Source organism: Lutjanus erythropterus, chromosome 23 (genome assembly GCF_056507025.1).
Source record: "Lutjanus erythropterus isolate fLutEry1 chromosome 23, fLutEry1.hap2, whole genome shotgun sequence".
Taxonomy (NCBI): Eukaryota; Metazoa; Chordata; class Actinopteri; order Lutjaniformes; family Lutjanidae; genus Lutjanus; species Lutjanus erythropterus.
The window spans coordinates 3,049,862-3,074,861 of NC_139339.1; the positions used below are offsets into that span (position 1 = coordinate 3,049,862).

The following is a 25,000-nucleotide window of genomic DNA, read 5'->3' on the forward strand; positions in this document are numbered from 1 at the left end:
TATACTCTCTTGACACACACGTCTGCTGCTCGTCTCCATGGTAACCAGAATAACATTAGTGTAGTGTATTGATTGTACATAAACCCACACAGTCCCTCTGCCTGAACTACTTGATTATAAACTAAACTTTATTCAGTTTTACTGTAATTAAATCCACCACTAAATTTGTAATTATGTTTTTAATGTCGTTATCTCAAGATCACGGATCACGAAGTTTGTTCTCTTGTGATATCAAGTTAATTATTTAGTTATCCTGACAACAAAACTCAGTTTCTCATGATAACAGATTATTTCATTATCTCGAGACATCGAAGCTCAGTTTCTCGTGATAACAATTATTTTTGATATTCTGAGATAAAGCTTGTTTTCTCAAGAATTATTTCGTTATCTCGAGACAAAGCTGGTTTTCTTGAGATTGTGGATTAATTATTTCATTATCTTGAAATAACAAAGTTCATTTTTCTCATGATAACAGGTTAATTATCTTGTTACCTCGAGATAAACAAAGCTTTGTTATCTTGAGGTAACAAAATTATTCTATTATCTCGAAATAACAAAACTTTTTTTTTCTATGATAGAAAGTTTATTTATTTAGTTGTCAGCAACAAAGCTTGTTTTGCATTTAAGAATTTTGCACATTTTAGTTTTAATTAAATCTGAATTCATTAAAATAAAGCTTTCTGAATAAAACTTAAAACGCATACAGTAGATACACAAAAATACACCTAGATAAACACAGTAGAACGAGGCGTACACACTTTATTATGCCACACACTAATTATATACACACGCATACATAATAAATTAATGTTAACACCATAAATAGAAACTACACAAATACACAATAATAACACACACACTCAAACACTATATATACCCAGATTCTGTTCATAGGAAATGCATGCACACACACACACACACTCATTTACATGTACAGTAAACACACACAGAGGCACAGAAAGGATGAAACTGGGTCACACAGCACGAACACACACTAATAAGACACACTTGACACTGCAGTGATGTCACACTCCTCTCCCTCCGTCTCTCAGGGTGGTGTCGGGCTCACGGGACACGACGCTGCGCGTGTGGGACGTGTCGACGGGCCGCTGCGAGCACGTGCTGACGGGCCACGTGGCGGCAGTGCGCTGCGTCCAGTACGACGGCCGCCGCGTGGTGTCGGGCGGCTACGACTACATGGTGAAGGTGTGGGACCCCGAGACAGAGGCGTGTCTTCACACACTGCAGGGACACACCAACAGAGTGTACTCACTGCAGGTAAACACACACACACACCTGAACAGAGGCGCTGGATGTAAGAGCTGAACTGTGAAAACAGAAATTTGACCTTCTCCCTCTCTCTCCAGTTTGATGGTGTGTTTGTGGTGAGCGGCTCGTTGGACACTTCAATCAGAGTCTGGGACGCAGAGACAGGTACTGATCACTTCTGTCTGTCCAACATGAACGGAAAACATTCTGTTCACACTGATTAAGCATTTAAATATATGAAACAATATTGTGTGTTTACAAAACGAACTAGAATAAAATAAAAATATATAGGAAATGTCTGTCCGTCTGTCAGTAGCCTTCACAAACTGTTGTGTCTGTGAAGGCTACTGACAGACGGACAAACTGTTGTGTTTGTCCTGTAGAACCATTTAGAGATAAAACAGTTTAACTGATGCTGTGTGTGTGTTTCCTGTCCAGGTGGGTGTGTCCACACGCTGACGGGCCACCAATCACTGACCAGCGGCATGGAGCTGCGGGACAACATCCTGGTGTCCGGGAACGCCGACTCGACGGTCCGAGTGTGGGACGTCCGGACGGGACAGTGTCTCCACACGCTGCAAGGTGAGAGACGGAGAACAATGTCGTCCTCCTCTGTGTGTGTGTGTCAGAGAAAACAATGAGAGCAGCATGAAGGTGAGAGACGCTGTGTGTCGACTCAGCAGTAAAACACATGAAAGTCTGCAGTCCTGCGGGAGGAAGAGAGGAAACATGGGAACAGATATGAAGGAAACAAGGAACAAAGAGTGGAGGGTGAAGGAAACAAAGGCAACAAGGAGACGAGGGAGAGCCAGAGTGAAAGGACAACAAAGAAATAGATTTTCTGCAGAATGAGTTCGTTGATACTTTGAGTACATTTTTCTGATAATACATATATTCTGTTTACTTAAGAGTTTGAATGTAGCAAGTAAATTTCCCATCATTCACTCTGGTGACGTTTCAGAACATCCTTACAGAAAGAGTTTGGAGTCTGACAGACGACCAGAAAACATTTGATTCTGACTAAAAGAAAGATTTGAAAACAGAAAAAGACAAAAGGTACAGGACTGTGCATGTTAGCTACCTAACTAGCCCGCCTGCTAGCAGAACTACCCATTCGCAGGGACGGGAAACATTTCCATGGCAACAAGCAAGCTCGGCCAATCAGAGACATCACTTTTTTTCATCTTTCTTTCATCTTCAGGTCCCAACAAGCACCAGTCTGCGGTGACGTGTCTGCAGTTCTGCAGAGGTCTCGTTCTGTCCAGCTCCGACGACGGGACGGTCAAACTGTGGGACCTGAGGACCGGCGCCTGGCTACGAGACGTGGTGGCGCTGCAGAGCCGGGGATCAGGTCAGGACCGCCAACCCCACCCACCCACACGCACTGTCCACTCACCTGTTAGAGACGTCTGAGTCTTAACCAATCACATGTCTTCCTGTCTGTGCAGGTGGTGTTGTGTGGCGAATCAGAGCGTCCGACACTCGGCTGGTGTGCGCCGCTGGCAGCAGGAACGGAACGGAGGAAACCAAACTGCTGGTCCTGGACTTCGACCTGGACGACAGGAAGAAAGAGACAGACTGAGGTGGACAGAGTGATGTCATCAAACGGAGACAAGAGAACATTTGGGAGTTTATTTTTTTGACCAAAGTCACGTCTGGATCCAGTTTTTTCAACAGTCAGACTGACAGTTATGAATGTTACGACGCGTCCTGATTGGCTGGCAGACAGACGGACACGTTACGAGGACAGCTGGATGGACAAAACGTGGACGAGTCACAACATGATAAAGACAAGAGTTTAACGCTGCACTGAACTGGACAACGCCACAATCAAGTCGCACTCAAATGACCATCATCACAAAACGGCTTCCAACATGGCGGCCTCAGCGACACATGAATGTTTTTAACGCTCTGACGGACAGAAACGTGGATGTAAATGGTTTCTACGACAACATGTGAATGTTTGACAGACAGGCAGACGGTTCAGAGACGAAGGTTAAGAGAAAACGATGGACTGAAGTGACGACGATGATGATGGTTGAATGTAACTGATGCAGAGGATCCAACCAATGGTGGACGAGGGCATTGACTTTTATTGCTGCTGAACCAATGAGGAGGTCAACGTCGCCGTTTAAACAAACCAATCCAAATGTACCAAATCTTTAAGGCCGGAGACACACGGGCAACATTTTGAGGCAACACTGAGGAAACACATTTACACCAACATGACGAAAAAAAATAATTTAAGACATTAAGATGAGAAACGTGAACAGAAAACGATCTTAAAATTACAAAAATTACAGCAGCATGTTGCTGCCACGCCAGAAAAATGGATCAGAATCATATTATTGCATGAAAACTTTGTTATTACAAGATGATTTTCAGGTTATAACAAGATATTTACATGTTATTACCACTGAAACTTAAGGTTTTCTTGTTATACGGTGTACTATTTATTCTGTTATAACGTGAAATATTTCACTGTTATATTTAGTTAACGTTACATTGTAGCAATATAAGTTATCATGTTATAACGTGAGAAGTATTCTAATAATACGTAATAACTTTTTATAAGGTGACGTTATCACAAAATGAAAATAGTTTACAAGAAGTTTCTTGTTATAAAAATTTTTCATGTCATAACATTAAGACATTCTCGTTATATAACCATTAAAGCATCTCGTTTTAACACGAAAGTATCTTATGGCATGAAAACATCTTGTTATATATAACATGGAAATATTTCATTATGTGTAACTAGATATTGCGTTATATATAAAACACAAAAATATCTTGTTCTAACAACAGACTTTGAGTTATAACATGATACTGATCCATTTTTCTTTTTCATGACAGCAGTATGTCTCCATACATAATTTTAAGATACTAACTTTCTTTAAAGTTTCTCATTATATTGACTTAAAGGATGTTTTTCTTTGGCAGAAATGAGCTTCCACAGCAGACGGGCAACGTTGTTTAACATAAATGTGAAGTACAGTCAACACAATCTCAGTTAGTCAGTATTGTTTTCATATCAGAAGTCTTTTTCTTTGTCTTTTCTGTTTTGTTTTGTTTTTTTTATCTCCTATAGTTGCAGGTGAAGTTGCCCGTCTCCGTTGCCTCTAAATGTTCTCCGTGTGTTTTGGCCCTGCAGTACTGTAACATATGTTTGGAGCTGCGACGGAGCAGGAAAACACTGACCGCTATCTGAACTGGTGAAACCAGGAGAAAGGCTGCTGAATTCTTGGGGAATAGAAGTTTCCCATCCAGCAGAGACGGAGGATTGAACCACGCAGAAACCAGTATAATCCAGTACACAACCACAGCCTCACATCTGCCGGAATACAAACAAACCCTCACTTTCATTCAAGCTTTAATAGCCGCCTTTTCTAAAGTTAAAAACATGATTTTAAAGGCTGAGGAGGATTATTGTTATTACTCCAAGCTGCTGGTCACCTCTATAAAACTTTACAAGTTTACTGCACACTAAATCACTCACAGACCCACATGTTGCAATGCTTTATGGTGCAATTTAGCTCATAATGAAAAATCCTCAGTATTGCTGCCAATAGAGGTGGTACAGACCACTGCAGTTCTTTTTCAAAGATTAACATGTCACAGTAGGAGAAGCACAGGTGTAAATAATAAAATTTAAGAGTTTCAGGTTCCTGACTCACTGTCAAGGTTTACTGGGGCACTAAAATATTAATGTTTCAAGTCACACCTGTGTTTTTACTACTCTGAGTAGTGAGACTGTATCTTTACTGAACACTAAATCACTGAGTAATCATGTGCTTTTTGTTCCAAATATATTAGCTTGACCTGTTTTACATATTTCACTTCCTGTTCCTGCAAACCTAAAGGGATAGTTTGGATTATCTGAATTGGGGTCATATGACGTACTGCCAGTTTAAGTGTGCACTTTAATATTTTCACTGCTTTACAGCCAAGTATCGTTCTGTCCACACCAACCAAACTCCATCAACAAAATCAGCAATTTTACCTTACAGAACACAGGAGGTGCTGGATTTACTGTTGCCTCGTTTGGTTACTTTTGTTTGTGTTACTGTGCAACTTCTGTATTTTAAAAGGTTATTTCAGATTTACTGAGGTTGCACAATAACAAAAAATAAAAAATAAAATAACCAATTGAGGCGGTAGTAGACGAACAACACCTGTGTTGTGCAAATTAAAATGGCTGATTTTGTCAGTGGAGTTTGGTTGGTTTGGAGAGAACAATATCTGGCTTAAATAACAGTGGTTTTCTGTTGCAAAAAGCTGTCTGACAACAAGGTAAAGCAGTGGAAATGGTGTACCACCATCTACTACAGGTGATAGTTAGATTATGGATAAATCACTCATACAACACTACCTCAAATAACCCACACTATCCCTTTAAGATCAGAAAAACAAGAAAAAGCACTTAATTTACTCCTAAACCTGCTTTGTTAAGTGATTTTTACTCATATTTTTCAGTGATTTCTGTTTTACTTTTACTCATAATTTAACTCTACAGCAGAATAACCAAAAGTGCAGGAAACTCAACCTACAAAGAGGCTGAGGAAGCAAAGAAAGGCCACCGAATCTTGTAAGCAACTGACAATTTAATGGTGAAATTAAATCACTACAGAGCACTTGAATGTTTAAATCTAAATACCACTGAATTTATGTTATTTTTGACATTTCAAAAAGGGTAATTTATGTTTTGAAATTTCAAAAACTAGGTTTTTTTTTTTTTTGGATTTGTATTTCACAATATAGAAAAAATCAAACTATTTTGGCCTTTCTGAGCTTCCATATCAGACCTTTGATTCATCTGTTTTTTAATCTCTGAAGGGTCACTCTTCATGTTTCCCTTAGCTTGTGAAATATTTAAAAAAAAAGATAAATAATTAAAAACAACTCCCCTTACCAGATAATAATCCGATAAGCTGTGGTTGCCAGGCAACACCTCCAGCCAATAAGCAGAGATTTGGGTGATATTTCCCCCAGCAACAAGTGGTATTTCAGGCGGCGCGCTCTTCCTCCTGGAGAAGTTGACCTTTGCAGGTGTGAGGCTGTGGAGCGGCGACGCTGTCCTGACGATGTCATCATGTAAGATACTGTAAATACAGAGAGGATGTACATATTCAGCTTTTTATAAGAAGAAACAGAGGAAATATTGTTGATGCTGGAGGGGAGGAGGAGAGGATGAAAGAGGACGGAGGGATGAACGTGGATCAATAAAGATGAGTTTTATAAAGCGCAGAGTGTTTGACTCGTTCTTTCTCACACGTCTGAAGCATTTTATGGACAATAAAAACAGATTTTTCCACTTATTTTCTGATTGGAAGCAAAGAAGCTGTAATGTTTCCAGCTCTGTTTATCTTTTAAAGATGATCTTTGTTTTATTTAACAGAAATTTAACAGATTTGACTCATTTTCTGCTTCGCTGGAAGAGACGGCTTGTATTTTGATGGCATTTTCTCAGAAAAACATTTAAAACTGAACGCTAATTTGGAGGAAACACAGAATTTGAATTTTAAGAACTGTGTTATTACAGTTTGTTTCACTTCAGCCATAATGTAGCCACGTGCTTCTTTTGTGGTTTCATACTCAGAATCGGGTTTATTGCCTGAAGTCGTCACATCTGCGATGAATTCGGGATAAAATGAATTTGCAGTCTTGCATAACAGTAAGTTTAGTAAACAAAAAGAGACTGAAAGTTCTGCACTAAGGTCAAAAAGCATTAATTATTTATAAATGTAATGTTCACGAGATACAGGATGAATTTATTTATCAGAGCAGCCGCATCAGAGCATAGAGCATCTTAAGGTCTGTTATTTGTGAACTGCAGACGCTGCTGTGGACGCAGTTCTGATCATAGACTCTGGAGGAGTAATAAAATTATTCTTAAATCCACAAAAATCATTTAGAAATTAGTATTTTGTGTCAAATTAATGATTTTTTTTTATTTTGGTAAGAAGCAGCGTAATAAGCAGGAAGCTTGAATCACCACAGAGGGGTTTATTTCACAGTAGCAACCTACTCGCTATAAATTATCCCGCTAATATTAATTTTAAGATGATTTAATGGCTTTATTTTGCAAAAGGGACCTGCTCACTGTAAATTATCCCGCTTGTTATATGATTATGTACCAAGCAAATCAATAATTTGACAAAAAAAAAATATAATTTTAAAATCATTTTATGATTTTCCTGTTCCTCCAGAGTTTATGATCAGAACTGTGTCCATAGCAACGGTCTGTTATGCATCGCCACGTAGAAATAACAGAAATTAGAAAGCTGTTACTCACCACTCTTTATGGGACTTAAGGGGCTCTGCAGAAAATTAAACTGAATGAGCTCCATTAATTCTCTCCCTAATATCTTGTGTGCATTTTTTTAAATCGCCTTTCAGGACTTTAGAGGCTTGTATCTCTCCCTCTCCCAAAATATGAAACACCATATTAAGGGCCACTGTTTGGTTTGTCTGTTCTAGGCTCCTGTAGAAGCACGTCAGTGGAACACGGCAGCCTTTGTGGAGGAGGAACCGCTCCGTCTGTTGATGTAAAGGGCTCAATCTAAGGTGATGGTTCCCAAACGGTGTGCTGAGGCAAGTCCAGGCGTCTGATTTTCTGACCAACATACATTATTATTGCAATATACCACACAACTTTACAAAAAGTTAGTTCCAGGAGATTCAACTGCAGAAAGAAAGTAGCTCCTACATGAAACTGTTCACAACAGGCTCAGTGGGTTGTCTTGTGTATCTGGGTCATGATTTCTGGAAAGAGACACTAGTTTTAAATTTTTCAAATGTACTTTTTTGGAGCTTGGAGCAGCACAAGCCGAGTGCCATTTAGTCCAATTATATTCAAGACATCTCTGCAGCTCACACCAAAAATATCTACAGTAATAAAAAGTACTACAGGCCAGAGGAAAAATATGTATTTTTGATATTGGAGTTTAAAAAGTACTAAAAGAAAAAGTTAGAGAAATGTAATGTTATCATATTCTTTGTTAACACTTTGTAATCAGTAACAAATTACACGTAATGAGATTATGTAAAGTATGTATTTTTAATTTGTGGGTGAAATGTCCCTTTAATGTGTTCTCAGCTGATGACTTCCAGGGGGCAACAGTACTTTTAAATGATAAATTATAGAGAAAATATGAAAAATTAATATTCTGTTTATACTGAATCATGTAAGAAAAGTGGACAGGGCCTCTTATCTCACACGTCTGTAATTTTATAATAATTCTGACATTTTTTCAGAAGGGACTTTGTAATTTGTTCCTAATTATATGGAAAATAAGAGACCGTGTTTAATTAGCGCACTTATAATTAACTAATTGAAAGTAATTGGTGGTCTAACCTTGAGAATCTTTTAATCAGCACAGAACAGAGCAGATAAACGTTCAGAACGGGGGCGAATATACAGTTCAGCATACTGTGCACGGAGAATAAAGTTTGTAATAATATATGAATAATGAAAGAGTATTAATTAGGGTTTAAATGCAGCAGTTTTTAAACAGGAGCTGCCTGCCGGAGGAGCCTTGGAGCGAGACAGAGTGTAAAAACCCTGCAGAGTGTCTGTGTGAATGTAAATCAGAGTGAAGCCGCCTGCAGAAATACAAGTTAAAAAAGAAAAAAATAACTCACTGCAGTCTCTCACACACACACAGCCGGTGTGTGTATCCAGCCTGTTTGGCCCAGAAACTGATGGGGAGGTTTCCATGGTAACGATGTTGGGGGGGGTGGAGGGGCAGCAGCGCGACTAAACTGTCAGCGGCGACTGGCTTTCCACAAAAAAACCTGCAAACTGACTGTAAAGAAGCACAAAGAAAGAAGAATGTGACAAAGTGTTTGAAGTAGATACTCAAGTATTAATACCACACTGTAAAAATACTCCATTACAAGTAAAAGTACTGCATTAAAAAATTTAAGTAAAGTACAATCAGGAAAATGTACTTAAGGTATCAAAAGTAAAAACATTCTCATTATGCAGAATATCCCGTTTTAAGAATAAATTTAAATTGTAGTGTTGCATTATAAATACTGATGCATTAAAGGGATAGTTTGTATGTTTGAAGTGGGGTTTCAGCACTTAACCTTTTCTGACAGGAAACAGGTGTTATATAAGCCAAATATTGCGCTCTCCGAACTAACCAAACTCCATGGAAAAAAACAGCAATTTTACCTTGCAGAACACAGGAGGTGCCGGTCCACTGCTGCCTCAGTCAGTCAGGTTGTTTGTGTTATTGTATGACTATGGTGTTTTAAAAGGTTAGTTCAGATTCAAAAAAGTCACACAATAACACAAACAAATGACAGATGGAGATGGTGGTAGACCAGCAACTTATGTGCTCTGCAAGGTAAAATTGCTGATTTTGCCCATGGAGTTTGGTTGGTTTGGAGAGAACGATTTTTGTCTAAAATAACTGCAGTTTCTTCTCAGAAGGGGCTGTCTGACAACAAGGTAAAGCAGTGAAAAAATTCTGATTATGGATTTTGTTTTTCCTGATCTTTACTTAAAGGGATAGTTCAGAATTTGTGAAAGGAAGTTGTATGAGGTATCTATCCATAGTTGCTATATTCCCTTCAGTAGAAGGTGGTAGAATATTTTCACATTGCCATCAGACAGCCATTTCTGACAGGAAATTGACATTGCATAATGAAAATATTGCTTGCTCCAAACCAACCAAACTCCATTGTCGAAATCAATATTTTTATTTCACAGAACACAGGAGTTGTTGGTCTACAGGTGCCTCAATCTGTTAGTTTGTTTATGTTATTAAGTGACTTTGGGGAATTTGAACTAACCATTCAAAGCACTGAAGTCACACAATAACACAAACAAACTAAAAAATTGCAGCTGCAGTACACCAGCAACTCCTGTGTTCTGCAAGGTAAAATTGCTGATTTTACCCATGGAGCTTGGTTGGTTTGGAGAGAGTGATATTTAGCTTAAATAAAGGTGGTTTCCGAGAGAAAAGGCTGTGTAACAGCAAGGTGAACCTCAAAATGTACTGAGTTTACTGTCATTTAAGATGAGCAAAGAAGCAAATCTGTTACAGTGATTAAGGGTGGACCCAAACACAGAACACAGACATGGAGGTAAGGTGATGTTAAGACTGCATTACCTGCAGGATGAGATGGAACGGAGAGGATGAGCGGCAGGCGATGGTGAAAACTGAGGGTGGATGGTAAAGGCAGGGTGCAGTTTCATAAGGGGTAGCAGGTGGATGAGGAATAATCCTGAGGCGAGAGACAACACAAGCTAGGAAACACAAAGACACAAATCATAAATCTGTAATGTGTGACTACCAGTGAAGCTGTGAAAACAACCTGGCAGTGAGCAGGAGAAGACTCAGGACCGAGCTGCAGGGACAGGTGACGAGCTGATTGATGGCAGGTGTGCAGGTTGAGCAGTGATCCAGGACCCTGGAGAGTGAGAGAGGACACAAATATACAAACACCACACCCGCCGAGACAGAGACACACACACAGGGGAACACAAGGGAAAAGGAAAACACACACAGACACACAAATGAAAAATACAGTCACATGACATTTGAACATTTTGTGAAGCTGAAACCATTAAATAGTTTAGGCATTACTGCATGAAAAACGACTTTGAGCACTGTAACTTCAGTTACCTAATTTTTTTAGGTGTACTCTGGTCGTGCTGACTGCCATCTAAATTGGGTAGATTCAAAAGATCAAAAACTATCCCTTTAATGTCTTTTTAGTGATAATTTGTTCTTGTATAATGCTGAGTGTTGGACTGCAGGAGTTCATTATTGAGATTTATATCCAAAATTAATTCTAGTAAATGTAGTTTTTCCTGCTGGTGTTGTTGGACGTGTTATGATCTTCCAAAATCTGCCCAAACTACGACTGTTTCTTAAACAAAGATTTGTGTTTTTTTAACAGAGACAGAACTCCTCTTCATCTTCCTCCACATTTCCTGACAGCTCCGCAGTCTGTGTCAGCGCCCACAGCTCAGCTCGGTGTGTGTGTGTGTGTGTGTGTGTGTGTGTGTTTTTCAGTATGTGGGTGTCTGTTAGTGAGGAGGTAACATTACGCAACCAAACTGGCTCCAACATCCTGAACGAGAAGTAAAGTGAAAACACGTAGGAGGTGATTTTATGTGTGCCGGAGCTTCATTGATAAAATGAATGAAATAAATGTTGAGTTCAGGCTCACAGGAGCACATGTTAGCAGTTAGCTTCTCTGAATTGTTTTCTTCCTGCTCACTGAAACCACATGAAACAGTCTGAGGGTATGATGCTCACTATTTATATGACCTCTAGGCAATAAAACTGTAAAACATGTGAGAGGAAAGGAAAGGAGGGGAGGAGGAGTTCAAAGGAACTTAGGACTTATGGACCATACATACATACATATAACCATACATACATACATACATACAAATGAACATACATACATATGTCCATACATACATACATACATACATACATACATACATACATATGACCATACATACATACATATGAACATACATACATACATATGACCATACATACAAACATATAACCATACATACATACATACAAATGAACATACATACATATGTCCATACATACATACGTACATACATACATACATACATATGACCATACATACATACTTATGACCATACATACATACATATGAACATACATACATACATATGACCATACATTTATACATACTTATGACCATACATAGATAAATATAAACATACATAAAATACAGATAACCATACATACATACATATATATATATATACATACGTACATACGTACATATATACATACATATGACCATACATACATACATACATACATACTTATAACCATACATACATAAATAGATATGAACATACATACATGACCATGCATACATACATACATACATACACACATACATACATATTACCATACATACATACATATGACCATACATACACACATATATACATACATACGACCATACATTTGACCATACGTACTTATGACCATAAATACATACATACACACATACATATGACCATACATACATACATACATATGACCATACATATCAGCATACATACATATGACCATACATACATACATATGATCATACACACATACATATGAACATACATACATACATACATACATACATACATACATACTTATGACCATACATACATACATACATATGACCATACATACATACATAAATATGACCATATATACATACATAAATACATACTTATGACCATACATACATATGACCATACATATGACCATACACACATACATATGACCATACACACATACATATGATCATACACACATACATATGAACATACATACATACATACTTATGACCATACATACATATGACCATACATACATACATACATACATACTTATGACCATACATACACACATATGAACATACATACATATGACCATACATACATACATACACATATGACCATACATACATACATACATACATACATACTTATGACCATACATACATACTTATGACCATACATACATACATATGAACATACATACAGATGACCATACATACATACATGACCATGCATACATACATACATACATACATACATACATGCATACATATGACCATACATACATACATACATACATACATATGACCATACATACATACATACATACATATGACCATACATACATACATATATACATACATATGACCATACATATGACCATACATACATACACACATACATACATATGACCATACATACATACATACATACTTATGACCATACATACATACATATGAACATACATACAGATGACCATACATACATACGTGACCATGCATACATACATACATACATGCATACATATGACCATACATACATACATATGAGCATACATACATATGACCATACATACATACTTAGGACCATATATACATACATATGAACATACATACATATGACCATACATACATACATACATACATACGTACATACATACATACATACATATGAACATACATACATACATATATACATACATACTTATGACCATACATACATACATAGATACATACATACATACTTATGCCCATACAAACATACATATGAACATACATACTTATGACCATACATATACATACATACATACATATGACCATACATACATACATACATATGACCATACAAACATACATATATACATACATATGACCATACATATGACCATACATACTTATGACCATACATACATACATAATTATGACCATACATACATACATACATACATACATACATATGACCATACATACATACTTATGACCATACATACATACATACATACATATGACCATACATACATACATACATATGACCATACATACGTACATATATACATACATATGACCATACATATGACCATACATACATACATAGATATGAACATACATACAGATGACCATACATACATACATGACCATGCATACATACATACATACACACATACATACATATTACCATACATACATACATATGACCATACATACATACATATATACATACATATGACCATACATATGACCATACATACATACACACATACATACATACATACATACATACTTATGACCATACATGCATACATATGACCATACATACATACATACATACATACATACATATGAGCATACATACATATGACCATACATACATACTTAGGACCATATAGACATACATATGAACATACATACATATGAAAATACATACATACATACATACATACATACATACATATGACCATACATACATACATATATACATACATACTTATGACCATACATACATACATACATATGACCATACAAACATACATATATATACATATGACCATACATATGACCATACATAATTATGACCATACATACATACATACATACATACATACATATGACCATACATATCAGCATACATACATATGAGCATACATACATATGACCATACATACATACATACATACATACATATGACCATACATACATACATACATATGACTATACATACATACATATATACATACATATGACCATACATACATACATACATATGATCATACACACATACATATGAACATACATACATACATACATACTTATGACCATACATAAATACATATGAACATACATATATATGAACATACATACATACATACATACTTATGACCATACATACATACATAGATATGACCATACATATGACCATACATACTTATGACCATACATACATACATACATAAGACCATACATATTAGCATACATACATAAGACCATACATATGACCATACATACGTATGACCATACACACATACATATGACCATACACACATACATATGATCATACACACATACATATGAACATACATACATACATACATACTTATGACCATACATACATATGACCATACATACATACATACATACTTATGACCATACATACACACATATGAACATACATACATATGACCATACATACATACATATATACATACATACATATGACCATACATACATACATACACATATGAGCATACATACATACTTATGACCATATATACATACTTATGACCATACATACATACATACATATGAACATACATACAGATGACCATACATACATACATGACCATGCATACATACATACATACATACATACATACATACATATGACCATACATACATACGTACATACATACATATGAGCATACATACATATGACCATACATACATACTTATGACCATAAATACATACATACATATATACATACATACATACATACATACATATGACCATACATACATACATATATACATACATATGACCATACATATGACCATACATACATACATACATACGTACATATGACAATACATACATACATACATATGACCATACATATCAGCATACATACATATGATCATACATACATATATACATACTTACATACATACATACATATGACCATACATACGTACATACATACTTATGACCATACATACATACATACATACTTATGACCATACATACATACATATGAACATACATACATACATACATACTTATGACCATACATACATATGGCCATACATACATATGACCATACATATCAGCATACATACATATGACCATACATATATACATATGATCATACATACATACATATCAACATACATACAAACTTATGTATATATGTATGTATGTATGGTCATATGTATGTGTGTATGTATTGTCATATGTATGTATGTATGTATGTATGTATGGTCATATGTATGGTCATATGTATGTATATATGTATGTATGTATGGTCATAAGTATGTATGGCCATATGTATGTATGCTCATATGTATGCATGTATGTATGTATGTATGTATGTATGTATGCATGGTCATGTATGTATGTATGGTCATCTGTATGTATGTTCATATGTATGTATGTATGGTCATAAGTATGTATGTATGGTCAAAAGTATGTATGTATGTATGTATGCTCATATGTGTATGTATGTATGTATGGTCATATGTATGTATGTATGTATGTATGTATGTATGTATGTATATATGTACAGTATGTATGTATGTATGTATGTATGTATGGTCATATGTATGTATGTTCATATGTGTGTATGTATGGTCATAAGTATGTATGTATGTATGTATGTATGGTCATATGTATGTATGGTCATAAGTATGTATTTATATATGTTCATATGTATGTGTGTATGATCATATGTATGTGTGTATGGTCATATGTATGTGTGTATGGTCATATGTATGGTCATATGTATGTATGCTGATATGTATGGTCATATGTATGTATGTATGTATGGTCATAAGTATGTATGTATGTATGTATGGTCATAAGTATGTATGGTCATATGTATGTATATATGTATGTATGTATGGTCATATGTATGTATGTATGTATGGTCATATGTATGTATGTATGTATGTATGTTCATATGTATGTTTGTATGGTCATAAATATGTATGTATGTATGTATGTATGTATGGTCATAAGTATGTATGGTCATATGTATGTATATATGTATGTTTGTATGGTCATATGTATGTATGTATGTATGGTCATATGTATGTATGTATATGTATGGTCATAAGTATGTATGTTCATATGTATGTTTGTATGGTCATAAGTATGTATGTATGTATCTATGTATGTATGTATGGTCATAAGTATGTATGTATATATGTATGTATGTATGGTCATATGTATGTATGTATGTATGGTCATATGTATGTATGTATGTATGTATGTATGTATGTATGTATGGTCATATGTATATATGTTCATATGTATGTATGTATGTTCATATGTATGTATGTATGTTCATAAATATGTATGTATGTATGTATGTTGAAATGTATGGTCATATGTATGTATGTATGTATGTATGTATTGTCATATGTATGTATGTATGTATGTATGTATGTATGTATGTATGGTCATATGTATGGTCATATATATGTATATATGTATGCATGGTCATATGTATGTATGTATGCTCATATGTATGTATGTATGTATGTATGTATGGTCATATGTATGTATGTATGTATGGTCATATGTATGTATGTATGTATGTATGTATGGTCATATGTATGTATGTTCATATGTATGTATGTATGGTCATGAATATGTATGTATGTATGTATGTATGTATGTATGTATGTATGTTCATATGTATGTGTGTATGGTCATATGTATGTATGGTCATATGTATGGTCATATGTATGTATGCTGATATGTATGGTCATATGTATGTATGTATGTATGTATGCATGTATGTATGTATGTATGGTCATAAGTATGTATGTATGTATGGTCATAAGTATGTATGGTCATATGTATGGTCATATGTATGTATGTATGTATGGTCATAAGTATGTATGTATGTATGGTCATAAGTATGTATGTATGTATGTACGTACGTATGTATGTATGTATGTATGTATGTTCATATATATGTATGTTCATATGTATGTATGTATGGTCATAAGTATGTATGTATGTATGTATGTTCATATGTATGTATGTATGGTCATAAGTATGTATGTATATATGTATGTATGTTCATATGTATGTGTGTATGATCATATGTATGTATGTATGGTCATATGTATGGTCATATGTATGGTCATTTGTATGTATGCTGATATGTATGGTCATATGTATGTATGTATGTATGTATGTATGTATGTATGTATGTAAGTATGTATGTCTGTTTGTATGTATGGTCATAAGTATGTATGTATGGTCATATGTATGTATGCTCATATGTATGTATGTATGCTCATATGTATGTATGTATGTATGTATGCATGGTCATGTATGTATGTATGGTCATCTGTATGTATGTTCATATGTATGTATGTATGGTCATAAGTATGTATGTATGGTCATATGTATGTATGTATAGTCATAAGTATGTATGTATATATGTATTTATGTATGGTCATATGTATGTATGTATGGTCATAAATATGTATGTATGTATGTATGTATGTATGTATGTATGTATGTTCATATGTAAGTGTGTATGATCATATGTATGTATGCTGATATGTATGGTCATATGTATGTATGTATGTATTGTCATATGTATGTATGTATGTATGTATGTATGTATGTATGTATGGTCATATGTATGGTCATATGTATGTATATATGTATGTATGTATGGTCATATGTATGTATGTATGTATGGTCATATGTATGTATGTATGTATTTATGGTCATAAGTATGTATGTATGGTCATATGTATGTATGCTCATATGTATGTATGTATGCTCATATGTATGTATGTATGTATGTATGTATGCATGGTCATGTATGTATGTATGGTCATCTGTATGTATGTTCAAATGTATGTATGTATGGTCATAAGTATGTATGTATGGTCATATGTATGTATGTATAGTCATAAGTATGTATGTATATATGTATGTATGTATGGTCATATGTATGTATGTATGGTCATAAATATGTATGTATGTATGTATGTATGTATGTATGTATGTATGTATGTATGTTCATATGTATGTGTGTATGATCATATGTATGTATGCTGATATGTATGGTCATATGTATGTATGTATGTATTTTCATATGTATGTATGTATGTATGTATGTATGTATGTATGTATGTATGTATGGTCATATGTATGGTCATATGTATGTATGTATGTATTTATGGTCATAAGTATGTATGTATGGTCATATGTATGTATGCTCATATGTATGTATGTATGCTCATATGTATGTATGTATGTATGTATGCATGGTCATGTATGTATGTATGGTCATCTGTATGTATGTTCATATGTATGTATGTATGGTCATAAGTATGTATGTATGGTCATATGTATGTATGGATGTATGCTCATATGTGTATGTATGTATGTATGGTCATATTTATGTATGTATGTATGTATGTTCATATGTGCGTATGTATGGTCATAAGTATGTATGTATGTATGTATGTATGGTCATATGTATGTATGGTCATAAGTATGTATATATGTATGTTCATATGTATGTGTGTATGATCATATGTATGTGTGTATGGTTATATTTATGTGTGTATGGTCATATGTATGTATGGTCATATGTATGGTCTTATGTATGTATGCTGATATGTATGGTTATATGTATGTATGTATGTATGTATGTATGTATGTATGTATGTATGTATGGTCATAAGTATGTATGTATGTATGTATGTATGTATACATATGACCATACATACATACATACATACATAAATATGACCATACATACATACATACACATATGAGCATACATACATACATACGTACATACTTTTGACCATACATACATACAGATGACCATACATACATACATGACCATGCATACATACATACATACATACATACATACATGCATACATATGAGCATACATACATACATACATACATATGAGCATACATAAATATGACCATACATACATACTCATGACCATACATACATACATATATACATACATATGACCATACATATGACCATACATACATACATACATACATACATATGACAATACATACATACATACATATGACCATACATATCAGCATACATACATATGATCATACACACATACATATGAACATACATACATACATACATAAATACTTATGACCATACATACATATGACCATACATACACACATACATACATACAACCATACATACATACTTATGACCATACATACATACATATGAACATACATACATATGACCATACATACATACATAGATATGAACAAACATACAGATGACCATACATACATACATCACCAGGCATACATACATACATACATACATACATACATACTTATGACCATACATACATACATACATACATACATATGACCATACATACACACATACATATGACCATACATACATACATATATACACACATATGACCATACATATGACCATACGTACTTATGACCATACATACATACATACATACATATGACCATACATACATATATACATACATACATACATACGACCATACATACATACATTTGATCATTCATACATACATACATACATACATATGACCATACATACATATGACCATACATACATACATACATACATACATACATATGACCATACATACATACATACATACATATGACCATACATACATACTTATGACCATACATACATATATACATACATACATACATACATACATATGACCATACATACATACATACATATGACCATACATACATACATTTGAACATAAATACACATGACTATACATACATACATACATACTTATGACCATATATACATACATATATATGAACATACATACATACATACATACATAAATACATACATACATACATATGACCATACATATACATATGATCGTACATACATACATACGTACTTATGACCATACATACATACATACATATGACCATACATACATACATACATACATACATATGACCATACATATGGCCATACATACATACATATGACCATACATACATATGACCATACATATCAGCATACATACATACATACATATGACCATACACATCAGCATACATATGAGCATACATACATATGACCATACATATATACATATGGTCATACCTACATACATATGAACATACATACACACTTATGACCATACATACATACATATGAACATACATACATATGACCCAAACAAGGTGAAGCAGCCTTTAGTTTATGTGCTCCCCACCTGTGGAACAAACTTCCAGAACACCTGAGGTCAGCTGAAACTGTCGGCTTATTTAAATCAGGTCTTAAAACATTAGTGTTTACTGCAGCCTACCAGTGAAGTGGATACGTTACATATTTTTAGGATAATCTGTAGCTATTGTTTTTATATTTGTCTGCTGTCGCTTTTGTTTTATGTTTGTTTCTTTCTTTATATGCATTTCTGTAATGTTTTAAACTATTTATTGTCCTGCTTTTAGGTTTTGTTTTTAATTATCTCAAATGCAATTTTAATGTTCTTTTATTGTTTCTAATTTAATGCATTTTCAAGTTCTGTAAAGCACCTTGAATTGCCTTGTGTATGAATGTTGCTATATAAATAAAATTGCCTTGCCTTGCCTTGCCTTACATACTTATGACCATAAATACACACATATGAACATACACACATATGAACATACACACATATGAACATACATAGATACATATGACCATACATACCTACATTCTTATGACCATACAGACATACATATTAACATACATACATACATACATACATATACATATGACCATACATACATACATACATATGACCATACATATGAGCATACATACATATGAACATACATACATACATACATACATACATATGACCATACATATATATATACATACATACATACGACCATACATACATACATACATACATATATACATACATACGACCATACATACATACATTTGATCATACATACATACATACATATGACCATACATATGACCATACATACATACATACATATGACCATACATACATACATACTTATGACCATACATACATATATACATACTTACATACATACATACATATGACCATACATACATATATACATACATACTTATGACCATACATACATACATACATACTTATGACCATACATACATACATACATACATATAACGATACATACATACATATGAACATACATACACACTTATGACCATACATACATACATATGAACATACATACATATGACCATACATACATACATACATACTTATGACCATACATACACACATATGAACATACATAAATATGACCATACATACATACATACATACATATGAGCATACATACATACATACATATGAGCATACATACAAGAGTAATTCAAAAAGTTCTGAGACAAATTGAAAAAAAACTTTATTAATGAAAGATACAAAATTATTTTTCAACATATGATCCACCTAACTCAATACACTTCTGCAAGCGATGTTTCCACCGAGAAATTCCTTCTTGATAGAATTCTGGAGCTTGTCTAGTCAACCAGGTCACAACCTCCCTCTTCGCTTCAAGTATGGACTGAAATCTTGTTCCTTTCAAACGTTCCTTCAACTTTGGAAATACGGCTCTAGAAGGTGAAGAGACTCCATGAACATTTTGCAAAGCTTCAATGATTTCTGTAGGTTTCCAGTGAAGTTTTGTAAGAAAAATTTGATGTTTGCTCGAACTTCAAATTGGCTCATTTTGGACGGTCAAAAAAGTTGGTTTTGCAATATGTAACCTGGAACATTGAATAACAAAGTTAGAATGCTGTAACTTGTCAAATTTGTTTATAAGTCATCAGTGGTACGATTCAAGGTCATTTTGTTACACTATTTTGACTCAGTTTGAATTTATGTCATTTGTGTTAGAGCTTTTTGAATGCCCCTCGTACATACTTGACCATACATACATACATACATACATACATATGACCATACATACATACATACATACATATGACCATACATACCAGCATACATACATACATACATATGATCATACACACATACATACATACATACTTATAACCATACATACATACATACATACATACATATACATATGAGCATACATACATACATACATATGACCATACATACATACAACCATACATATGACCATACATATGAGCATACATACATATCAGCATACATACATATGAGCATACATACATACATATGATCATACATACATACATACATACATACATACATACATATGACCATACATACATACATACATACATATGACCATACATACTTATGACCATACATACATACATAAATACATACTTATGACCATACATACATACATACATACATACATACATATGACCATACATACATACGTACTTATGACCATACATACATACATACATAAATACATATACATACATACATACATACATACATACATACATACATATGACCATACATACATACATACATACATATGACCATACATACATACATACATACATACATATGACCATATATATGGCCATACATACATACATACATAAATACATATACATACATACATACATATGACCATACATACATACATACATACATACATATGACCATATATATGGCCATACATACATACATACATAAATACATATACATACATACATACATATGACCATACATACATACATACATACATACATATGACCATACATACATACATACATACATATGACCATACATACATACATACATACATACATATGACCATATATATGGCCATACATACATACATATGACCATACATATATACATATGATCATACATACATACGTACTTATGACCATACATACATACATAAATACATATACATACATACATACATACATACATACATATGACCATACATACATACATACATACATACATATGACCATACATACATACATACATACATACATACATACATATGACCATACATACATACATACATACATATGACCATACATACATACATACATACATATAACCATACATATATACATATGATCATACATACATACGTACTTATGACAATACATAAATACATACATAAATACATATACATACATACATACATACATATGACCATACATACATACATACATACTTATGACCATACAGACATACATATGAACATACATACATATGACCATACATACATACATATGAGCAAACATACATACATACATACATACACATATGAGCATACATACATACATAAATACATACATACATACATACATATGACCATACATACATACATACATACATACATACATAAATATGACCATACATACATAAATACATACATACATACATACATACAACCATACATACATACATACTTATGACCATACATACATACATATGACCATACATACATACATACATATGACCATACATACATACATACTTATGACCATACATATATACATACATACATGCATATGACCATACATACATACATACATACATATGACCATACACATCAGCATACATATGAGCATACACACATACATATGAACATACATACATACATACATACATACATACATACATACATATTCATGACCATACATACATACATATGAACATACATACATATGACCATACATACATACATACATACATACATACCTATGACCATACATACACACATATGAACATACATATATATGACCATACACACATACATACATACATACATACATACATATGACCATACATACATACATACATACATACTTATGACCATACAGACATACATATGAACATACATACATATACATATGAGCATACATACATACATACATATTACCATACATATGAGCATACATACATACAACCATACATACATACATACATATGACCATACATACATACATACATACATACATATGACCATACATACATACATACATACATACATACATACATACATACATACATATGACCATACATACATACATACATATGAACATACATACATACATATGACCATACATACATACATACATACATACATACATACATACTTATGACCATACATACATACATACATACATACATACATACATACATACATATGACCATACATACATACATACTTATGACCATACAGGCATACATATGAACATACATACATACAACCATACATACATACATACATATGACCATACATACATACATACATACATACTTATGACCATACATACATACATATGACCATACATACATACATACATACATACTTATGACCATACATACATACATATGACCAAACATACATACATGTGATCATACATACATACATACATACATACATACATACATACATACATATAAGCATACATATGAGCATACATATGAGCATACATACATATGACCATACATACATACATACATACATATGACCATACATACATACATACATACATACATACATCCATACTTATGACCATACATACATACATGTGTACATACATACACATGACTATACATACATACATACATACATACTTATGACCATACATACATCCATATATATGATCATACATACATACATACATAC

At 33.7% G+C, this 25,000-nt stretch overlaps 1 protein-coding gene and 1 long non-coding RNA gene across 3 annotated transcripts in view; one reads left to right on the forward strand and one right to left on the reverse strand.

Annotated features, from left to right (window-relative positions):
- Positions 1-3,176, forward strand: part of LOC146305363 (F-box/WD repeat-containing protein 7-like) — a 29,916-nt gene extending 26,740 nt beyond the window's left edge. For both annotated transcript variants that reach the window (XM_084712768.1, XM_084712769.1), the window contains exons 9-13: positions 1,053-1,278; positions 1,368-1,434; positions 1,708-1,851; positions 2,471-2,620; positions 2,718-3,176. In XM_084712768.1, coding sequence (XP_084568894.1) covers positions 1,053-1,278; positions 1,368-1,434; positions 1,708-1,851; positions 2,471-2,620; positions 2,718-2,851 — 721 coding nt within the window. In that variant the 3' untranslated portion in view covers positions 2,852-3,176. The remainder of the gene's footprint in view (positions 1-1,052; positions 1,279-1,367; positions 1,435-1,707; positions 1,852-2,470; positions 2,621-2,717) is intronic.
- A 5,743-nt stretch (positions 3,177-8,919) lies between these two features.
- Positions 8,920-25,000, reverse strand: part of LOC146305364 (uncharacterized) — a 27,182-nt gene continuing 11,101 nt past the window's right edge. The window contains exons 2-4 of the long non-coding RNA XR_014769142.1: positions 10,600-10,695; positions 10,395-10,509; positions 8,920-9,077 (exon numbers count right to left, since the gene is read on the reverse strand). This is a non-coding gene — a long non-coding RNA (uncharacterized LOC146305364). The remainder of the gene's footprint in view (positions 9,078-10,394; positions 10,510-10,599; positions 10,696-25,000) is intronic.